General features: G+C 46.5%; 2 protein-coding genes and 1 pseudogene across 4 annotated transcripts; 2 read left to right on the top strand and 1 right to left on the bottom strand.

Annotated features, from left to right (window-relative positions):
- Positions 1–261: 261 nt before the first annotated feature.
- On the top strand, positions 262–18,349 carry tecpr2 (tectonin beta-propeller repeat containing 2). Of its 3 annotated transcripts, XM_085343618.1 has the most exons (27): positions 262–373; positions 1,294–1,402; positions 1,481–1,621; positions 2,120–2,248; positions 2,349–2,480; positions 2,556–2,713; positions 3,223–3,376; positions 3,475–3,627; positions 7,951–8,083; positions 8,212–8,438; positions 8,542–8,761; positions 8,907–9,153; positions 9,231–9,426; positions 9,700–9,927; positions 10,006–10,073; positions 10,142–10,257; positions 10,363–10,536; positions 11,252–11,432; positions 12,834–12,975; positions 13,090–13,315; positions 13,384–13,473; positions 13,548–13,645; positions 13,722–13,857; positions 16,002–16,150; positions 16,795–16,936; positions 17,070–17,219; positions 17,303–18,349. In XM_085343618.1, the coding sequence occupies exons 2-27, from the start codon at positions 1,322–1,324 to the stop codon at positions 17,452–17,454; spliced, it is 4,023 nt and encodes a 1,340-aa protein (XP_085199744.1). In that variant the 5' UTR covers positions 262–373; positions 1,294–1,321; the 3' UTR covers positions 17,455–18,349. The 3 variants fall into 3 exon arrangements, with proteins under 3 accessions (XP_085199744.1, XP_085199743.1, XP_085199745.1); XM_085343617.1 differs by having other exon boundaries at positions 12,834–13,315; XM_085343619.1 differs by lacking the exons at positions 17,070–17,219; positions 17,303–18,349 and having other exon boundaries at positions 12,834–13,315; positions 16,002–16,167; positions 16,795–16,876.
- Positions 4,269–7,742, top strand: LOC146611726 (uncharacterized; annotated as a pseudogene).
- A 981-nt stretch (positions 18,350–19,330) lies between the features above and the next one.
- On the bottom strand, positions 19,331–22,589 carry ankrd9 (ankyrin repeat domain 9). The gene has a single exon (XM_085342726.1). It carries the CDS (start codon positions 22,429–22,431, stop codon positions 21,604–21,606), a length of 828 nt encoding a protein of 275 aa, XP_085198852.1. The 5' UTR covers positions 22,432–22,589; the 3' UTR covers positions 19,331–21,603.
- Positions 22,590–23,307: the final 718 nt, after the last annotated feature.

Genomic DNA, 23,307 nt, shown 5'->3' with positions numbered 1-23,307 from the left:
TTCCAGTTAAAAATATTTGTTAATCTGATCCAGTTTCCTTGTTTTCCAGTCAGCTGTCGTCGAGTTTCCGTTTCCGGTCATTAAATTCTGAATGTTTATGTTTATTTATTAATTATAAGGCGGGAGATGGAGTTTTATCGGTGGAGTTTTAGTTTTACCCAGAATAAACAAACACCTAAAATAAAAATAAAAACCGGAAGCTGAGGGGAGCCGCAGCTTCTTGATGCTTGTGACCAGCAGGTGGCGCAGTTTGCGGATGGCCTCGGTGGAAGCAGTCACGCAGGGCGATGTCACCTGTCCGATCCCCAACATCCAGCTGCACCAAAAACACCTGGATCAACATCTGCGCGGCCTCGTTCGCGGGCAGCTTTCGGTGAGATGTCACGATCTCCTTCACGCGCCGGTGTTAGCCAGCGTGCTAACAGCGTTCGACACTGATGCTAGCCCGGACACTTATGTGTAAACAACGCGGTGACTGTTTGTTTATTTAATTATTTCTTTGTTTGTTCACTTCGTTTTGGGGATATTTATTCTCAGTTGTCACCTTCCACAGAAGCTTACCGAGCTAACATCAGCCTTTTGCAGCGTCAAACCAAACTCCGTTCAGTAAACGGCCATTTTTAAGATCCGCTGAGTTTGGAACACAAGAACAGAAGCTTAAGGGAAACCAAGACTTTCCATAACATCCAGCAAACTGTTCTGCTTTATTTGGCACAAGTCTGCTCCACCGAACAGGCTTTAAATCCGGTTAAATTTCAACGTTTGTTCAGGCTGGTCGCTTTCAAACTGCAGATTCACCTTTATTGTTATTTTAATGAAGAGTAGAATGACGTCGCTGGCTCCTTTATATTGCGTCTGCGCGGCGTGTAGCTGCCAGATGTCGAACCGCAAATATGTTTTTGGCGTAAAGGCTCATTGATAATTGATCGGGAATAGGGACTTTCATGGCGTCCACGCCGAACTCCACTTAACAAACGGAGATTTTACTGTGAATCCGCCTCAGCGAAAATTAGATCAGTGTTCAGCAGCACCGTTTGAGCTTGGCTAGCGTTTTTTTTTTAATTCGGTGTCTGTTTGATCCACTGAGCTGCCGTACTATCGGTGCTTCAGGGCGCCGCCCTCGCAGACTGGTGAAGGGTTAAAGATTAAAACCCTGACGGTAGTGGCGTTCCCAGAACAGCCAGAAGGTTCTAAACAGATATTCACTGAACTCTTTGGTCCAGGCTCCTGCAGGTGATGAGCAGGTTTTTCACCTGTCCTCAGGTGTATTTCTGTGTTGTTGTTTTTTGCTAGGATCAGCTGAGTTCACCTCGGTAGTAACATGGCTGCTCAGCTGGCCCCGCAGTCTGTCCTGAGGGAGTTCTGCCCACTCTACTACCTGCTGAATGCCATCCCAGCCAAGGTATGTACCTGTCGAGGTGTGGATGATGATGATGATGGTGTCAGAGATGAAGCTGAGGGGTCCCCTGTTTCCCTGCAGGTGCAGCGGGGCTTCAGGTCAGTCCTGGTTTACCTGACAGCTTTGGACAGTAGCAGTGACTTCCTGGCTGTGGGCAGCAGCATTGGTATGCTCTACCTGTACTGCCGCCGGCTCGCACACCTGAACAAATACAGCTTAGAGGTGAGAGGTCTTTTCCTACAATACTTAGATACTAAGTGTTGGGGAGGTTTATGTGGACTTCTGTCAGACAGGCAATGGCACACAGGTGATGTCAGATAGCTGGCAGGTTAAATAAAGACAGAAATTATATTTGGATTCTTTAAACGGGTACTTTTGCATCTGCATGATGCGCTCAGACTTTCATTAACTCGTTTACACTGATGCAGGTGTGCTCAGACAGGTGACAATCATATCCTGCAGTCATGTGACCAGTGATGCATTCAGGTTCAGGTGTTACAGGTTACATTTGGTTCAACCTCAGACTCTCCTGGAGCCACCTGTGAGAGCTTGAAAAGGTTTGAACAGGAGTGAGACGCACCGAGACAGATCACATGATAAAAACATGTTGCAGTGCATGGTGAGATGTTTGTTCACCACAGACAGGACAGGTAACAAGTTCACACCTGGAAGACCGAGAGACAGGTGACTGCTTTTGACCTGTGTGTGTGTGTGTAACAGGGGAAGTATGATGCAATCACAGCTGTGAAGCTGCTCAGCTGCTTTGATGACCTGGTTGCTGTAGGAACCTCTTCAGGACGGGTTGCAGTCTTTCAGCTGGTATCTCCGCTTCCTGGTCGCAACAAACAGGTAAGAAGATTGATTGACAATGAACGCTGTTGTTACCCCCTCTGTCTCTGTGCACCCGTGTCACACACACACACACACACAGCTGTCTGTCTCTGTGCAGCTGCGGCGTTTCGATGTTGTCGGCCTCCATAAAGGCACTGTCACAGCGTTGGCGTGGAGCACAAACGGGATGAAGCTTTTCTCCGGTGACGATAAAGGACGAGTTGTGTTCACCTCTCTGGACCTGGACCAGGTAAATACCCACACTGCCTCCGTCCTTTCCATTGTAACACACCCGCCCTTACGCCGTGTGTGTGCGTCCGTGCAGGGGGTGTGTAAGCCTGTGTTGCTGCTGGAGGAGTCCTCAGGTGTGGTTCAGATGGAGTATAGTCACCAGGTGCTGCTGGTATCAACGCAGCAGAGATCCCTGCTATACTGCACACAGAAACAGGAAGTGCTACAGCTGGGCACCAAGCCCCGCAAGAGGTAACCCCAGACCCCACCTATCCCCATCCCCTTACCCCATCCTCATCTCACCTCCTGTTGCAGATGTGTGTCGTATTTTGAAATAAATTTTTACCCGTTGCCATAGCGACCAGAGAGCATTAAGTGGCAGAGAGGAGGGTGTCAGTGTTGTTGCCGCATTTCAGGAGGATGCTGCTAATAAAATTACACAATTACACAGTGAATTTGCGTTTATTATTATATTTACAAAATGCCACAGTTTTTGTCTTGGTCGTGTCCTTTTATTTTCTTATATTTGTCTGCCACACCTTAAAGGCCGGTCCGTGAAAATATTGTCTGACATTAAACCGGTCTGTGGCCCAAAAAAGTTTGGGGACCGCTGTTGTAAGGTAAAGACCCTAAAATTTTACCGGTTACTGATTTAGTGGTACTCGTCTATATTATCTATACCTGTGCTCACTGGTGATACTCGTACACAGAAGCATCACTTGTACCTGTACTGATACTGTGGAATTTGTGTGCTGTTACAGCAGTGGACGGTTCGGAGCCTGTTTCCTACCTGCTCTCTGTAAACAGAGTGACCTTCAGGTGTTTGCTGCTCGACCTGGACTCAGACTGTGGAGGTCTGACATCAGAGGACAGGTGGAGGACACCCGGCTGCTCAAGCCCCTCTTTAACTCACAGGTACACTGGGAACACCAACACATACCTATACATATACACTGAAATTGATACACCTGTGTTAGTAACAGACCTGTTTTCTGTACACCTGCCTGACTCAGATACCTCAGTTTGAGTTGTTTCCTCGTCCTGACCCGATCGGAGGGTACCGTCCAGCAGACCGCCAGCTCGGGCTGCTTAGTTGTTTCCTGAAAGAGGGCTGGATCCTCAGTTGGAATGAGTACAGCATCTATGTCCTGGACTGTCTGAACCAGGTACTTCTGATTGAATGATGTGATCTTTAGGATAATGTGGGGTATGATTATTCATGACATTAAGGCTTTTAAATTAAATTCTGGACCAAACAGGGAGCAAGTAAAAGAGAAGCCAGTATGGGAAAAAATATGGGGGATAGGGTTTTTGAGGCAGTGTTAATTTTCACAATAAATTTGGACTTAGTTTCAGTCTTAATTTAGGCATCTACATTTTTTTCGTTTTAGTCTGTTTTCAGCTGACTAAATATCATAAGGTTATCGTAGACTGGAGGTTAAGTAATCTGACCAAAATATAAAATGTAAAAGTGTGTTGTGTTTTTACCGGCGACGGTTGCTCCACACGGTTTACAAACAGTCTTCTTTTACTTCACGTCAAATGTGTACTCTGGAATTGTGGGCGTCACATGACCAATATAGCAGCTTAACAGACAAGTTCTGAAAACCGCGTGCTTCTTTTTTCAAAGCAGCTCCATCTCTTAATAAGGACACAATACTGGTATGTCAACACCTTCGGCACTAACACAGAGCCAAAGTTTTACTTGTCCACAAAGTAGCCCAAATACTAACATGGCTAGCACAAACAAAGGCACTGTGCGGTCAAACTTTAGAACAAAGTTCAATAATATCAATATCACTGTTGAAATTGCAAAGGCTTTGACTGCACTGGAAAGTGACAGAGATAAGATGTAATGACCATATGCAGCACTGGGGCTGTGCGATATGACCAAAATCTCATATCCCCATATGAGACATATATCGCAAAGTGGTGCACTTTCTGTAAATTCAGTGAATTTCGGCATGAAACGATATATTTTTAGATATAAGTTGTAACAGCTGATAGGTTTGTAGCTTGAACCTATCCGCTGGAACGTTGAGGACAATATAATTACACAGCGAAGCAAGACACGAGTAGGCAAAGTTCTTCATGTTACTCATGCATGAGGGAGTCCTGCCTGGAGCCGAGTGTTGTTCCACCACCTCCGTCAGACTCTCAGCCAGGTTCCCCATAGCACTCCTTTTATTGTGGTTACATGAATATGCATAGGGTCATTAACATATGACATCTTACATAGGTATACATGTGAACAAAGAATACTGTGTGTGTGTGTGTGTGTGTGTGTGTGTGTGTGTGTGTGTGTGAGGTCAAGGTGTGACCCTGTGAAGACTCCCCAAACGCTGGTGCCAGGAGCGGGTCCATCTGAACAAAAGGCTCTTATACTTAAACAGATATACGTGTGTTTGCTATACCATATATCAGCAAGAGAAGATACGACCTCTCCTAGGAGGTGTGTGATCTATGCCAGAACACTCTGTAGAGGGAGTGAACGCACTCCCCCTTCATGCTACTCAGAGCCGTTACAGACCTCCTAGGATGAGACATTCTTTCAATCTACAAATGATTATACACTTCTAAGCATATGTGGGTAAATATTTCTAAGCATAAATGACAATCAACAATACAAAACCTAACAACAGCCGCCATTTCCTTTGTAAGTATTTGTTACATGGCGTGCTGCAGGGAAAAGCCTGTTCTAACGTTTGAGTCTAAGGTTTATTTTGAGCACCTGACGACTCTTATTTGCTTCTCTTTCGTAAACTCTCTCCATACTCTGTGACGTAACTGAAGAAGCTTCTCGGATGAGAGGTGAAAAGTCTTCAAGCCACTTAAAGGAGTCCAGACGCTTTTCTTTCCAAGCTGCTTAGACTGCGATGACCTGGATGACTGAGAACCTTCAAACACATATTGCCGTACATTTTGTGCGGCAGTATGAAAAGGAATCATGGAAACTAGCGGATTATAGGAACCATCTCCGTTTCAACCTAAGATGCAGACAAAGTTGTTCCTAAGGGTTTACGCCTTGGATCCATGGTCAGGGGACATAGTTGATTTTTAGGGGGAGAATAAAATCAACTTCTAAGTGAAAGGATAAGACAGGTCCATTTCACTATAGATGACCTCCAGAACAAGATCAGCCAGACTCTGCAGGAACTGAAAACCCTCTCGTATTTTAGAAAAGGTTTACAAGTTTGTGGACAAGGCTCAGCAGGCCCAACTCTCTAAAAGAAAAGAGAGACAACGCAGGAAATTCCACACCTTGCTTTCTAAAACATACACTCCTCAGTCAGAACCTACACAACACAGAGAAGAACACACACCTGAGGACAGTCAGGAAAAATGGGTGAAGAACTTTTCAGACTGTAATCTCACTGAACCTGAAAAGAAAGTATTAGCCAAAGGACTCAATTTTGCCATTTCTCCACAACAGCTGCCCATAGTGGACCTCATCACAGCCACAGAAACTGCCATACGGATTAACAAATTATCACAGACAGAAGCAGAGTGAATCAGGATGAAAGTCCAGTGTCAAAGTCCCTCCGTCCAACAATACAACCTCACAATACAAGAAAAGAAGGCCGTCAGTTCCCTGAGCAAAGACCACAACATCACTATATTACCAGCTGATAAGGGAAGGTGCACCGTGGTCCTAAACCCTACGGATTACCACACAAAGATCACTACTCTCCTCAGTGACAACAACACCTACGAAGCCTTAAAGCGAGACCCCACAAGCAGCTACAAAAAGAAAGTTATAGCTTGCCTTCAGGACTTTGAAAAGGACAAAATCACTGACCGCCTTACATATCACCGCCTTTACCCAGGGGATGCCATACCCTGCATCTATGGACTTCCTAAAATCCACAAGGAAGCTGTCCCACTCAGACCCATGAGCAGCATAAACTCAGCCACTTACAACATTGCTAAACACCTTGCTACCATCCTTGCTCCTCTCGTGGGGAACACCCCACACCACATCAAGAACTCCACCGACTTCACCGACAAGGTCCAGAAACTTACCCTGGATCCAGATGAAACCATGGTGTCCTTTGATGTAGTCTCTCTCTTCACTTGCATACCCACCACGGAGGCAGTGGAGACTGTCAGAAAACAACTACAAGAAGACAGCTCCTTGGAGGACAGGACCAACTTCACACCCGATCAGATCTGCACACTGTTAGACCTCTGCCTCACCACTACATATTTCAAGTACAACGAAGGCTTCTACAGACAAAAACATGGCTGTGCCATGGGCTCCCCCGTGTCACCTATTGTAGCCGACCTTTACATGGAGGAAGTGGAAAGGAAGGCTCTTGGCTCTTTCAAAGGGAGTGTACCCAGCCACTGGTACAGATATGTGGACGACACCTGGGTCAAAATCAAGACACAAGAAGTGGAATCCTTCACTGCGCACATTAACACTGTGGATAAAAACATCAAGTTCACCAGGGAAGACACAAAGGACAACTGTTTGCCTTTCCTGGACTGCGCTGTGCACATTGAAGAGAACGGCAACCTCAACAGCGAAGTTTACGGGAAGCCCACACACACGGACCAGTACCTCCTCTTTGACTCCCATCACCCTCTGGAACACAAACTTGGAGTAATCAGGACCCTACACCACCGGGCAGAACATGTTAAAAAGAAGGAACACACACATGTAAAAGAAGCACTCAAAACGTGCGGCTATCCTAAATGGGCGTTCTTAAAGTCAGCAAAGAGGCACAGAAAAGAAGACCAGACACCAGCGAGGGAGGATAAGAAAGACAAACATAAAAATATTGCAGCCGGTGTATCGGGAAAACTCAGGAGCATCTTCTCAAAGCACAACATCCCAGCAACACACTCGGAGACAAACTGGTTCATCACGAAGACAAAACGCTAAAACACAAACTTAACAATGTGGTGTATGCTGTACAGTGCAGCGAGGAATGCTCAGACCTCTACATTGGAGAGACCAAACAGCCACTTCACAAGCGCATGGCACAACATAGAAGAGCCACCTCCATGGGACAAGACTGTGCAGTCCATCTGCATCTAAAGGTCAAAGGTCACTCTTTCGAGGATGCCAATGTTCACATTTTGGACAGAGAGGACAGATGGTTTGAAAGAGGAGTGAAAGAAGCCATCTATGTCCACTGTGAGCGACCATCTTTGAACAGAGGTAGAGGATCATCAGGGGGTCCTTTTGTCCCTCTGTGGGGGGAAACTCCCACTAGGTTTAAATCTGGGACTCTCCACCATTTGATTCTAGAACTGAAGAAGCTTCTCAGATGAGAGGTGAAATGCCTTCAAGCAACTTAAAGAAGTCCAGACGCTTTTCTTTGCAAGCTCCTTAGACAACATCCATCTTAAAAAGTAGCATCTTAATAACATTTCCCATATTTCTGAACTGCTTTGTGTTTTGGATTAATTTTGCATAAATCTGAATCTTCTGAGCGTTCTGTGAATGTTGTTTAAATTTCTAACTGATCTGTGTTCTTAAGGTGATCATTGGAGCTTTGGAGAGCAGCGGAGACATCGTGTCTGTCTCCTGCTGTGACAACGAGATCTTCGTCCTGAAAGGAGATCGTGACATCATCCGCCTGTCCAATAGCCCCGAGGGTCTTGCCTCCAACTGTGAGCAACTCCAGCACTACCAGTATAATATCACAGGAGCATAATACTGCCACTACTACTAATAAAAGCCCATTGCCAGTATAATCTCACCAATTCTCTTTTTCACATACCCTCATTCTGTCTGTCAGTGTTGGACCTCTCTGTCTGTCTGTCCTCACCCTTGACCACACCCACCATCCTCCGATCAGTCGGATCAGTGGAAATTGCTCAGCCAATCAGAACCATGGCCATCATTACAGAGGGAGGGGGAAGAGAGGATGGCGAAGGAGGGGAGGGTGGACAGGAGAAAGCAGAGGAAGAAGAGGAGGGAGGAGTGGAGGAAGTGGAGGAGGCAGAGGAGGAGCAGCAACTGGGGGTATGGCTGCTGCTGTGGTTTACCTGGATTCCTGGGACAGCCTGCAGTAACCATACCTGTCCTTTCTGTTAGGGTAACCAGGTGTGTTTGGTTGTGATTCCAGGTGACTGAGCTTGGCCAGCTGTCCGGTTTGTTCGCAAGTAGCTCTCGAAGCCGCAGCAGTTCCGTCACTTCATGGGACGGTCTCCATGGAAACGCTCCAGCGAGTGGTTCTTGCGAGCTGACATCCAGACGTTACAGCACCCCCCTGGGTCAGGAGCAGATGCAACAGGAGCTGGTGGTAAAGCCCATCAGAGTGAAGAAGAAAAAGAGGCGACGACAAGGCAAGTGTGACTCCTCCCACTCTGTAAAGCGTTTTACCACTTTATGACCAATGTGACTCTGTGACGAGTACACAGAGCAACAGTTTAAACAGGAGATCAGACAGACAGGTGAGTGTGTGATTCTGACCTGTCTCTCTCTCCTCAGACAGCGGTGGTGCGACCCGCCTCTCTGAGAGCAGCTGTTCAGACTCCATGTTTGTAGTTCAGGACGGGAGTGTCAGTGACGGAGGAAGTGGAACTCCTCTGAGTGACCGGGCCTCCCTCGTTGGAGTGGATTTTCAGAACGAGAACTCTCCAGAACACCACCCAAATCAGGGCCCCTGGGAGACGAGAGTCTCAGAGAGAGGCATGAAGGAAGAAGAGGAGGTGGAGGCTTCTTCCCACCAGACTGGGTGAATATCTGAAGATGGTGTTGTTCTGTCTGATCTGCACCACCTGCTGACCGGATTTTCTCTTCCTCCTGTTTCAGCTCCCTGCTCCTCCCAGGCCTGGAGAACCACCCGAACCCTGGTGCTGAGGTCGTACCCCCAACACCTGATGTGGATCTGCTGCTGGAGTGCACCTTCTCCTACATGCAGAACACTGAGGAAGCAGAGGAGTTGCCAGATCGTCAGCCGGTGGAGGCTGACGAGTTTCTTAGCCCTCTGATTGGGCCGGAGGAGGAGGTGTGTCTAAGCTGAAGGTTCTGACAAACATTCATGAACATGTGACTTGTGTGTAAATACAGCTGCTGTTACAGCTGAGGCCCACCTACATTTCCAGGGATCACACCTGCTCAGTCATCCCCTTTGTTTTGGCAAGATGTATCAGTAAGAGTTTCTATTAGTAATGGTATCAGTATCAATAAAGTCTTAACAGGTCAGGGTTTGAGCCTGAAACTCGTCTGTGGATCTGCGTGTTTAGCACAGGTGAAGTTAATTTTCCCCCTGTGCATTTAGGACGATGTCCTGGCGGCCTCTGCTGGTATGGCAGACCAAATGTTCCACTCTACCGTGTCCAATTTGGACAGGAAGCCCAGTTTGTCCAGCGATGAAGACGATGACATTTACAGCCACATGCTCCCCCCTGCTGGTAATGCTGTGGACACCCTCACCTGCCTGACCAATCCAACGGAGAATTCGCAAGACCAGGATGGCCAGGAGAGAGACCGGCTCAAACCCGACCAGGTTAGACAGAAACCTGACTAGGTGAGACTTACACCTGTGCAGAGAATCCTTCATGTCTCCTACGAATGTGTCTTTTAGTTGGCGGAAAGCTGGATGGGGTACTCAGGACCAGGATGTGGGATACTGAGCCTGCAGGTGACGGACAGGTAGGCTCTCTTGATCCCTCAGGTGATGAGTAGGTGAGTGCAGATGTGTGACAGGTGTTCCTTTTCAGGTATGTGTGGTGTCTGGACTTTAAAGGTGGGCTGTTCTGCAGCCCTCTGCCTGAAACTGGACTCACTTGGCAGCGCTTTGAGGATAACGTCCACCAGATGGCATTATCGCCTTCAGGTAAGCGATAATGTCTTTACTTGCTGATGTCATTGTTGTTTTATAGTGAATATACTGTTTCCTGTGTAGGTGAATTATTTCCATATGACCGGTCTAACCCTGCAGGTAACCTGTTGTGGAAGGTGGAGCAGAAGAGCCTGACGGCGTTCGCGTGTGCTAAGTTTTCGGCGAAAGGAAAACGTCACTGGTACAAAGCTGTGGAGCAGGCGGCATTCATCGCTTTGAGTGATGACTCTGCCTGGATCGTCAGGACCAATGGGGATCTCTTCCTGCAGACAGGTAACTATGCACCTGTACAAATGGCTCTGCCTGAATGTCACAGTAAACTCTTTGTTTTTACAGAACTACAGCTGAAGCATTTCCTGTCTAACGTGTGAGCTTCCTGTCAGCTGATCCTTCAGAGGTCTGTGTTGGTGGATTAGTCTTCATGATGTCGCTGCAAACTTTTTTTTTTTTTTTTTAAAACAAAGCAGTTGAGACACAAATATTATTCCACTTGCAACGTCATCAGTCACCTGAGTGCCTGAGCAGGTGTTCTCACCTCCTCTGATTGCAGGAAGTTCTAAACTCACTGAGAGGAAAAACGTGATTCTCTCTTTCTTCTTTTTTTTTTTCCAACATCCATAACTTTATGTAAACACATACGGCTATAAAGTGTGTGACCAGCAGAGTGTGCCTTGCCATAGAGGTTTCACCTGCCTCCAGCTCTGCTGTCAGGAGAGACTAAGATTAAACAAAATCAAACCCAGATCAATAAAACAGGTTCTGAGGAGAGCTCTGCTCACTGTGACTGCTGAACATCAGTAAGGTCAGAGCTCCTCCTCTCCACCACACATGATCGATCTGCTCGACCCCATGACCATCGGTCATAAAACCGAACCAACGGAAAGCCACAGATCAGGCTGCTCTTAACCAAAAAGCCCGAGAGCTTAAACCAGGCTGACCCTTTACGTCAGATAAGCTCTGTAATGAAACTCTTACACTGTGTGTTCAGGTCTGAGCGTGGAGCGGCCCTGCGCTCGCTCCATCAAGGTGGAGACCCCCTGCGTGTTCAGCCAGGTGTGTGTGCGGGCAGGTGTGGTGTGGGCCCTGAGCGAGCACCAAGCTTTATTCTACCGAGAAGGCCTGAACAGCTACTGCAGTGAGGGTGAGGGCTGGAAATACGACACCATCAGGTACTGTTGCCGTAATACTATCATAGGTCTGCAGTACTACTGTAATACTACTCTATTACTGCAGCAAGGGTAGAAAGTATAACATAATCATGCATAGAGATGGGAATTCTGGTTGCATTATCAATTTCATCGACTGTCATTGGCTCCAATTTGACACTCATCACCATCTCAAGCAGCATATCAAAAACATGACATTAATGCATATTAATGTCATGCTGTCAAATGTTTGTCGGAGGTGTTTCCGCTCTTTGTTGTGATCAGCGTTGGGGTCATTACTCAAAAAAGTCATTTTTCAAAGTAATGCAGTATGTTACTTAATTACTTCCAAGAGTAAATCATTCTTTACACTATTCGTTACATTACTTTGGCATTTCTCTGTAAAACAACCTGAAACACATTGTTAAACAGTAATTATGAGACAATATAAACTTCCAGCTACAGCCCCACACACCAACACAAATATCTGTCCTAATGAGGACACACACGTTTCTCTTAGTATTTGGGTATGAACACAAAGCTGACAGCACAAAGACACGTGAAAATGATTCATGTAGGCTCTTTACCTGACAATATAAAGTGAGTTGAGGCAACTGTTGTTTGGAGTTTTATAAATATACAAATTGGAAAAAAACGAGGCTGCAGCCTGACCGTTTGTTACCTGATGAAGTTCAGCAACAGCTGGCTTCACCGCAGCTCACAGTGCGTGGCTGGGGTCAGCTGTTACTCAGGCTTAGCCAAGAACCCAAAGTGACGCTAACTTAGTGTTAGCATGCTGTCTATGCAGTTGTGTTAGCAGCATTACACAGGTGCTTCAGTCTTGGATACAGATTTCCATTTTACCATTGCCATCTCATCCTTTTGTGCAATAAAAACAAGAGTTATGTCCATATCCGCGGGGGACACTCCCCGCTATTTTCCTCCTCCGAGAACTCAAACCAGCTGATTGTAGTACACGAGCTGATACCCTGATCAACAGGCAAGCTGACTAACGATTACAAGGAATTGAACTACTTAATCTTGTACTACTACTACTACTACTACTGTAATACTATTATACTACTACTATACTTCAGTAATACTATGACATTTGCATCAGGTGACAGCAGTCAACTTGAGGCACTTTACACAGTCCACACTAAAATATTAGAGAAGAAACAGAGCAACAATCAATGCCTACGAGCAGCACTCGGTGACAGCGGAGAGGAAGAACTCCCATTTAACAGGAAGAGACCTCTGACAGAGCTGTTGGATGTGAGAAGGATTTTGAATCTATTTTTGGACCCGGTGAAGAGAAGCTGGTGTGGGAGAAACACTGTCTTTCTGGAAGCGGTGTGAACTAGCAACACAGGTACACACCATCAGGTACACTCCTCACCACCTGTGTATGTGTGTGTGTCACAGTGAGGCTCAGGGTCTGGAGCTGATGTGCGTTGCCCTGGGAGACGGTGGGACGGCATGGGCTCTGGATGCCAGCGGCAGCCTGTGGTTTCGGACTGGCGTGTGTTCGTCCAGACCGCAGGGCGAGGATGATCACTGGTGGCAGGTGAGCCTTAGCGTCTGTACGACAGACTGTATGTTAACGATGACAGCCAAAGAGGTTTCCATCATTAGGGTCTCTGTTGGAGGCATTCTGGTTCAGCCCGTGTCTCTCCTTCAGATCAGCATCTCGGACTACGTGGTCTTCGATCAGGGCAGTCTGTTCCAGACCCTGCTGCAGGCGACGCAGAGTGTTGCCACGGTAACCAGAGCACCCATGGAGCGCGTTGTGGCCTTCCTGTCACAGTACTCCCAGTGCCAGCCAAGCCTGGTCAGTGCCAATGCCAGCGGAGTCTGGGTGGCCTCGGGCCAGAACCAGCTTCACCTAGCACGTGGCAGCCTCGTGGGTTAGTAAAGTCCAATAGAGTCCAGTAAGCTCTAGCTGGCTCTAGGCTGATTTGTCTTTTCGTCTCAGGAACTTTCTGGCAGAACGTAGTTCCCAGAGGAACCGTCTCTGCCACCAGGTGGACCTTCATCACATCTTCAGCGGTGCCTCACAGAGAAGGTAACACAGCTGGACACACCCATACCTGAGCCCTGTACCAAGCATAACCCTACCCCGTGTCACCTGATTTTCAGGTACCTTCCTGTGGCTGGCTCAGAGCAGGAAGGACTTGTTCTGCGTTTGGGATCAGGATGGAGAGCTCCGCCCCTCATCAGTCCTTTTACCACCTGAGGTAAACACACCTGCCACTTGTCTGTGTCTTAAGGGTTACCTGTGTCTTCATCTCATGGCATGCTGTGTGCGCTCAGGTGGAGCTGACTCACCTGTCCGCCTGCCGGGACGCTCTGTGGGGGCTGGACACGCACGGCCGGGTCAGCATTCGGACTCTGTCCCCGTCCTGCCCTGTCGGACTGCATTGGACCCCCCTGGACCTGAGCCAACTCGGTGCGTACCTGAACTCACTCTGATACTTCTGTGTGCGAGTGGGCGAGCCCATCAGATCAAAGCTCAAAACTCATTGGCTGATGAGTTGTGACTGCCAAGCTGTAATTTAAAACAAACAAAATGTGTCAGTGGGGGTGTCCAAATTCAGGGGCTGCATCCTCCTGAGGCCGCATTTGTAGACCGATTACGTCACAGCGACGCGACGAAGGCTGTCTCAACTCGTAGACTCCTCCGAATCCGGCCGACAAATGCGTCCTCCTTTTCCCCAGATTTGAAAGATGGGTCGGGCGTGTCCTTCGTTGCCCACCATATCCCAGAATTCATAGCGTGGCCCAGCCAGTTCCAGTTTTCAACAATGGCAGGCGTTGTAATATTACTCTTATTACTCTTATTGGGTCACAAAATAAACTTTTAAGATATTTTCACAATGTAGCTGTGTAAACTTCAAATATCTGCTCGGTTTATCAAGACATCACGTATTTGCAAAAGTGCTCCGACGTTTTCAGCAACGTCTGTTACCCACCAGCTTGACAGCTAGCCAGGGCGATAACAGCAAACTCCCCGCACATCGTTTTCAAACCCCCGCGCACTTTCACTACTCAGGTTAAACATGAGTCACTTAGATAACTTAAAAATGTTATTGTTTGGCTTTTTTCAGTGTTTTATTCGTTCCTGAGTAAATCGGTTTGGCTGAGATTATAGTTCTAGTTTTCACACAGCTGAATAAACATCAAACAGAAAACTGATTAATCAGAAGTGTGAGACGGTCGAGTTTACTCCAGTGTCCTGTTATATTTTAGACAGCAAGGAGCAGACGGCCGAGTTTATTAAATTCCACCGAGACAGCGGTGACGCTAATCTGAAACCTACACCGTCCAATTTCACAGCCGTTTACTTCCGGCCTACCCGACCTTCTGAGGACCTGGCCCACGTAGAATGTGAAGGACGGGTCCGCAAGAGATGCAGCCTCTATTATATAACAAACCTAAAAACAGGAAGCAGCGACACACTTCCTGTTCCTTTTATTCACGTTTTTGTTTCATGATTTTTGCATTTCTTCTCAACAAGGAAACTTTATTTGTGACAAATGAGTGAACATTAACGTGATTCTAAAAACTGCTGTGAAAGAGATCAGCAAGAAACACGCACACATATACGCACACATATATACACACACACACACACACACACACAGCAGCTGTGTTTCTGTGTCACACTGACAGTTGGAACTTGTGTAACAGGGCGGCACTTCATAGGTCAGTGTGTGTGTCTGTGAGTGTGCGTCAGTGAGTGTGCGTCACACTGTGACCTGTCTCAGATGTCCGGTCTGTTTTTAGCCCACTGACCTTCTCACTATCTCAGGTCACATGACTGGCGTCCTCTCTGGAGTCAGCGGTCTCTTGTAACATTTCAGTTTCACGCAGAGAAAAACACAGCGACTTCAGACGGGTGTTGGTTGCTAAAACAACAGTTACTGTTTGTTTTGAAGCTGGGAGAAAGTCTTTTAGCTCCTCCCACCAGCTCACACAGATCCAATGAGAATCTTATTTACAAAGAACACATGATGTCACACACTTTGTGTTGTGTGTGTGTGTGTGTGTGTGTGTGTGTGTGTGTGTGTGTGTGTGTGTGTGATCACAAATGAGTGATTTAACTGAACTATCAGTTTGTCAAGCCTTCCCGTGTCTGGTCAGGTTTCCAGTGGTTAGCACTGCTGCCTCACAGCAAGGTCCCGAGTTCAATTCCACCACCCGGCTTTCTGTGTGCAGTTTGCATGTTCTCCCTGTGTTTGTGTGGGTTCTTTCCGGGTACCCCGGCTTCCTCCCACAGTCCAAGAACACGCAGTTAGTGGGGCTAGGTTAAGTGGTAACACTAAATTGCCCATGGGTGTAAGTGTGAATGGTTATCTGTCAACAGACAACAGCCTGGCGACCTGTCCACGGTGCCCCCCCGACCCCAAGAAAGGATCAAAATGTTCTACTGTTACTTTGAAAAATAAAAAGGGTTTTCAGGTCGTGTTTAATCTGTGCTCCTTGGTCAGGCTCAGACCAAACTGCTCTGTTTTTCATATGAGTCCAGGAGAAGGTTTCAATGTTTCCCTTTGTCACGATGAGCTCAGGTAAGACGTTACCTGTGTGTTACAGGAAGTGTGCGTCTGGTGAGCGTGAGCTGTGGCAGTCAGAACGTCTGGGCCGTGGACAGCCGAGGAGTCGTTTACTTCAGAGTCGGGACGCAGCCGCTCAATCCCAGCATGATGCTACCGGCCTGGATCCAGATCGAACCACCTGTACAGGTAACATCGACCCACAGGTAAACCCGCCTAACTTCAGCAGGGTCATTTTCAGGTGCTTTGAATACTAAGTGCTTGTATCAATATGAGCCGAGTCGTATAAAGTGTGTAGAGTAGAAAAGCTCTTCATAAGAAGTCTGTGCAGGTTCTCAGTCGCCCAGGTCATCGTAGTCTATGGAGCTCAGAAAGACAAATGTCTGTATTTCATTCATTTGACCTCAGTTAGTCACATGATAGGGTGGGGCTAGGTCTCACAGTGGTTCACCAGAAACCATGGCTGATTGTGACCCACACCTGTTTTGACAGCTTGGCTCGTGTGATTAGGTAGAGGATCAATAGTTGGTCCATGACCCTTTTGGGGGGGGACACTCCCATAGGGCTTAGCATCTGGACTGCACCAGTTGCTCTCAGTAGTCAAGAAGCTTCTCGGATGAAACGTCTTCAAGAAACTTGAAGAAATCCAGACACTTTTCTTTCAAAGCTCCTTCGACTCTATGTAAGAAGTCCATTTACCATTCGTTTAAACCTCTCTCACGCCTCGTTCTCTCCACCTGTAATTTTCCCTTTATTAACTTCCTGTTTCCTGAAGGTAAAGCCTCAGAAGCAGTGACACTTGTCCAGGTGACTGTGATGTCTTGTCTTTGCAGCCGATCGGAGTGCAGCTGATGAGCATTCAGACGAGTCCTAATGACAGGCTCCTCTGGGCGCTCGACAACAGAGGAAGCGTTTTCGTCAGGACCGGGCTCAGTGACGAGATGCCCGTTGGGACAGAGTGGGAGCTGGTTCCAGGTACTCACCTGTGTGACGTCATCACCCGCCTACACCTGTCTGTCTGTGAGTGTGTCTCACTGTGTGTGTGTGTGTGTGTGTGTGTGTGTGTGTGTGTGTGTGTGTGTGTGTGTGTGTGTGTGTGTGTGTGTAGGTCTGGCTGTGAGTCAGCTAGTCCTCAGCTGTCGGACTGCGTGGGTTCGTTGCGTAAACGGAGATCTGGCTCGCCGCTACGGCGTCTCTGAACGAAACCCAGCCGGAGATTACTGGAAGAAGATCCCTGGGAATGCCAGCTGGTTCACCGGTAAGACTGGTTTATTCTGTTTTATACTGGTGCACCGATACTTGACACAGCTGTGTCTCAGGTGTGTTTCTCCCTCTCTGCAGTCACTCCAGAGGATGAGTTGTGGGCAGTGACTCAACTTGGCGGATTGTCCCATCGGCTGACGAAACTCCTCCCACAGACGACCCTCAGACCCCCCCCCTCAAGCCCCGCTCTTGGAGGGGATGATGTTGATGACGAATGGGAGCTCATCTAACCTGTGACATCACAGCGTCGCCTGACAGTGCTGTGACACATCAGTGACAGCACTTCCTCTTCCTTAGGGACAGACAGGATGTGACATCACATCTGGGCTTCCTGTGATGGCTGCCACTCAGGTAGGCCAGGTCGTTGCTGGGAAATGAAGTGAATGTTTTATTTAGGTTTTAACAGGAAGCACTTTAATTGCAGAAGGGAGGGGCGGGGTGCCCCCTGAGATCAGTCCTGATTGGATCTATTCTACTTGGTTCTTTTTTTAACTTATTCTAACGGGGTCATTGTAAATAGAGATGTTAAAGGGATGTGTCACTGACTTGAAGCGGCTCCATTTTCTTCCTCTAAGGCTCATTAAAAGTCGTAGTTACCATGGTATAGACAGAAGCTCCGCCCACTAACACAGCAGCATGAAAACATGTAAAAATCCTCCGGAGACTGAATCAAAAACAGAAATCGGGACTCTAATGGACAGCAGTGTAGTTCTGGTGTTGGCCCAGGTGTCTAGTGGACCTTTAAGCACCGCCTGATTGTCTCTGACAGTGTTGCCATGGGATCTTAAGCAGCTGTGATGTCATCCTGTGTAGACTGATTGGACAGAGTCAGTGTAAACTCACCTGTTGTGTTTCATCCATTAACTTAATAAACACATTTAAACACTGATGCAGCGTCAGCTTATTCAATGGTTATTGATTGGATTGACAGAATTTCAAGGAAAAATGAATAGATGTTTTCTGCCTTCATGTTTCAGCTATGATCAACAAACCAGCAAACTCTCCAACAAACAGTCTAAGCCAGGGGTCGGCAACCCTGGGCATGTGTGCCACAGCTGGCACGCTAAGGGTTAGCTGATGGCACGACACGCAGTGAATTAATCTGAGAAGGTGCATTAAAAAATAAATAGCTGGGCCGGTGGTACACATTGCAGATTAACTCGCGTAGACATATTAGTTTTGCCGCTTCTTACTGATGGTATCTTACTTAACCCCAACTACCAGATTCAACTTGTAATTGGCTAAAAGTAACTTAGCCTACTGGTGAGAGGGATGTTGCTAGCTGGCAGTTTTTTTCAAGCGATGTTGAAATTTCCATATCCCAACACTTCAAAAGCTTCAGGAGCTGTCCTCTCAGCATCAGCACCGCAAGAAATACACGGATACATCCGTAGACTCGAGACAGAAGTCACAATGTGTTTTTGGGACTTTTCAGGTGTATGGACCAATGTTTTCTTTTCTGATCAAACCAGCTGGATTTGTCTCACATTAACTGGTTGGACACAGAGGACATCGAAATGCAGCTGATTGAACTGAAAAGCTCGACTCTGTGGGGGTAAAAGTTTGCAGAACTACAAACGCAGCAGGAATCCACAGCTGTGCGTGTTCATGGAGCTTGCATGTTCACCTGCTGGACATCACTACCTGACAAGTTTAACTGTCTTCAGAACATTGCAGAGGCCTTATTGACAGTATTTGGCTCTACATATCTGTGTGAGCAGATTTTCCCTCACATGAGTCCTCAGGTAGCCGTCTGAATGCTGGACACTGGGAGACCTGTGTCTCTGAGTGGGAGACCAGAGATCACATTAACATGTGTGTCTCTGTATTAACAAACATGCCATATTGGCTTAGTTTATTTTTCTTATCAGTGTTGTGAGGAGACCATAACTATTTATGGTCTCCTCACAACACTGATAAAAAAAATTTTAAGAAAAATAAGAATAAGAATAAGAAGAATAAGAATAAGAAAAATATTTTCTGTTGTACAGTTATGGAGTTCTTGTTATGGATAAAAAGTATTTTTTCTGTTTCAAAATAGCTGATAACTATTCGCTGATAGCTGCAAACATCTGTGAACAAATATAATTCTATAAAGTGGTTCTATATAGTGGTTAATATAGAGCGTTATTAAATTTATTGCTAATGCAATCATATGGCATACTGACATCTGAGGAAATTTTAGATGGCACTCATCATCAGACAGGTTGCCACCCCTGGTCTATACTATAAAAATGAATGCGTCCACATACTTCTGGATCTGCCAACATGGTACATGGAACTGCACAACACGCCTCATTTAGACATTGCATGCATACCTATCAGGTGCAACTTGGGATTCAGTGTCTTGCTCAGGTATGCAGGTCGGAGCAGCCAGGGATCAAAGCGCCAACCTTCTGATGAGAAGTCAGCCATGACAAATGAGCGATAAATGTTTTATGAGTAATAAAAGATATGGCGTGTGTGTGTCAGGTGATGTGAAATAGAAGGAAGGTTTTAATTATTTGACAGTGTCACATGATGTCTGAGAGTCTCTGTGATTCATCACAACCCTCCTCCATATTCTGGATCCACTGCTCCTTTACTCCTGATTGGTCAGTAGACTACAATCAGAAACTTCAAGTACTGAAGTCAGATGCTGCAGATGATCAATACTCATACGGAGTTAAAAGCAAAAAGATCTTCATCACACCTGAGCACAGTCGTTGATTGACTGACACTTCAATAAAACCTGAGGACACGAGAAAGTTATTTAAAAGGGAAAGAAGAATAAAAGGAGTGAGGTGCAGGTGAGTCCACAGGACTTCTGAGTTTTCTGAGGGGAAACGGGTCAACTATCTCACCTCAGGTTGTTTAGGATAAATGTTTGATCAGATTATATCTGATATTATCAGATTTTATATCCAACCCTAACTCATGTCATCAAATGTTTTATTCACTGAGGTCAAGAACAAAACAGCCTATTTGTTTGAAATAAGTCAATAAAAAGGGGGGAAGGAGGACAAGAGGGACAGAGCAGCTGGAGCTGAAGCGAGTCAGATCTGAGGTCAGAGTTCAAACAGATGCAGGTTAAAATTAGAGTTTTGCCACATCACTGCCACAGTGAATCTAACCTGAGAAGAAGCTGACACACTGGGTCCTGCTGATCAGACGGAGGCCAATTCAAACTGGGCTTTTTCTCCAAAACAGAACTGGAAAAAATTCACACTAAATAAAAGATCCTTAACCATGATCAGATTTTACACAAGTATTTTATGAAATATTTCATTAGCAATTAATTCATTATTTCATCCACACCCAAGTGTCGTTTTAGCCTGCTGGATGGATGTAAGTAATCCTGATCTCATCAAAGTGGAAGGAGCGCTGTCGCAGGTCATTCTTCCCAACAGCAGTTAGCGTCTATAACTCCTCAGTCACGACGTCACTGGACATCCACGGTCAAACTTCATGCATATTGCACTTTTTATATGTATGGACGTGTGCAGGTATATGTGTATGTATATTTAGTGTGTGCGTGTGTGCACACTAAATATACATACACATATTAAATAAAGTAAAATACTTATCTAAAATACTTATCTATTACTTAGAATAGTTACATTTATGTCTTGCATATTTCCACAACCCTTTATCCATAATCACATACTGTGTATGCCACCATTATATATAGTATATTATCTTAATTATTTTTTATTTGTTTGTATTTTATTTGTTTTTTGTATTTTTCTTCTGCCATCTGCACCTAAACTGAGGTAATGCACAAATTTCCCTGCCATGGCGGGAGATCTGCCTCCGCCTTACACTTATCTTATCTTATCCTAAAATAATTTGAACAACACAAATCAGTGTGATTCAGCTAAACACCCAGACTGGATTATCTGATCTTGTTCGATCATATAATCCTTTTTTGTCTGTCTCAACCAGATTTCAGGATTTCATCCTATTGGATTATGGAGGACCATTTTAAAACTTTGGGCTTTGCTGCACATAAAAAAATAACTTGATTATTTAGATTCACAAAGATACACCAGAGTCTGCACTATTGATCTAAAATTAATTAAACCATCATCAGGATCACAAACACAGCCAGGAAGGTTCGGCTTTTATCGCCATCACACTTTATTACAGTTTATTTACAATTTATTTACAGTTTATTCAGGTTTTATTAGGTGTGATGTTTCCTGTCATGTGTTCTCGAGATCCAGCAGTGTCCTGTCTAAGCAGCTAATGAAACTGATTGGCAGTTAAACCTTATCTCAGGGCAGCTCCACCATACTCTGGGACCTAAAGCCTGATGCTTTCAGTCTATTTACATCATGCCTTTACGTCAATGGCACACTGTCCAGTTACAAGAGGATTTCCATGCTAATATGATCTCACTACCAGCTGTGCAGCTGCAGGAAGTCGGGCAGCAAGCTGATTCGGTCTGCACCAAACTGCACCAAAGAACGCAATGCCTGCAGCAGCAGGGGAGGCGGCGCCACACCTTGGAGCCAGCTGAACACTTTGTTTCCCAACAGGCTTTGCCAGCGCTGCGGTTCGTCCTGCAGCCGCTGCAGCAATGGTGGTTTGGGCAGAAAGAGCAGCAGGTAGTCCAGACAGCGCTGCGCGTGGTGTCGTTTTGACACGTCACAAGAAACAAGTCTCTGCAGAGCGGCATCGAGGCCGTCGGGCCGTGCACCCTCGACCAGCAGCAGCAGCAAACAATCGGCGTGCGACAGTTCCACCGCTAGCTGCACAGCACTCTTTCCTGCATCTGCAACGTGCGAGCAGCCGCCGCAGCTGTCCAGGTAGTCCTGTCGCTTGGTTTGCTCACCACAGTTCTTCAGAGCTGCCATCATCATACCGAGGATCACCAAGCGGTCATAGCGAACCGCAATATTCAGGTGTGGTGCCCCACTGCCGCGACAGCAGCAGTAACTGCACCGTGGCGCTCTGAGCGTGCTCACAGAGTACCTGTTGAGCAGGTATTGTGCATAGTCCTGGTGGTCATGTATGAGGGCGTAAAGCAGCGCCTCTGATGGCAGGAAGGCTCGAGGGTGGCCGTCGTCCCAGCAGAAGACCTCCATGCAGCGCATGTCTTCCAGCAGCCAGACAGGAAGTCGCTCCCGCACAGAGCAATAGAAGGAGAACGCCGTCCGCTCACATTGCCGCTCAGATGGAGACGAAGACACGTAGTCAAGCTGAGAGGACAGCAGCCACGGCATCACTGCACACCTGATGAGGTCTGAGAAGGTCTGAGGATGAATGAGGTTTGATGACAGGTGAGGTGCTATGAAGAGTCCTGAGGAGGACTGTGTCTACCTGAGGACCTTTGAGAGTCTGAATAAGCCGACGCTAAGAGCCAATCCAGCAGTCTCATTCAAACCTTCATTCTAAGCAACTCCTCACTTTTATACTCCTCCCCCACCCCCTTGTCAGCTGCCTGTGGGTGTTGATTTTCCACTGAGGGGTTGAGGTGGAGGAGGCGGGGGGGAGTTCCTTGCATAGTGAACATTGTGGCCTTCAAACTGCTGACGAAAGTAAACAGGAACAGAAATGTTGAACTGAGCAGACATCAATGGTTATTATCTGTGATCACACAGATAATTATTGATTGATTATTGATCAGAGGAATATGCTGATTAGATTTTCAAATTTAAAATGAAAACATTAAGTTTTAAATCAAACACTTTAAAATTCCTGATTTATCATACATGTGGTCTTTGTTTTCAGAGACCCTCTCCACACAGTCCCCGTTAATGTGTAAGGGCTGAGGGTCAGATTTGCTCCTGAAGTCAGCTATTATTTCTTTGGTTTTTGTCATGTTGAGGACCAGGTTGTTCCGGCTGCACCATGATCACAGATTTTCCACTTTGTCCCTGTATGCAGACTCATCTCCCCCGTGATGAGCCCGATCACAGTTGTGTCGTCCACAACTTAAAAATAGTGTTTCACGGGTGGGTGGGGGTGCAGTCGTGAGTGTATAGAGTGTATAGCAGGGGACTCAGCACACACGCCGGTGTTGAGGCTGAGTGCTGAGGACCGATGGGGGCCTACTTTAACTCTCTGTGAGCGGTCACTGAGGTAGTCCTTGATCCAGA

Source organism: Diplotaxodon limnothrissa, linkage group LG19 (assembly GCF_057381915.1).
Source record: "Diplotaxodon limnothrissa isolate DT_005_m linkage group LG19, D_limnothrissa_male_GT1.1, whole genome shotgun sequence".
Lineage (NCBI taxonomy): Eukaryota > Metazoa > Chordata > Actinopteri > Cichliformes > Cichlidae > Diplotaxodon > Diplotaxodon limnothrissa.
This window is presented reverse-complemented; position numbering and strand designations above follow the sequence as displayed.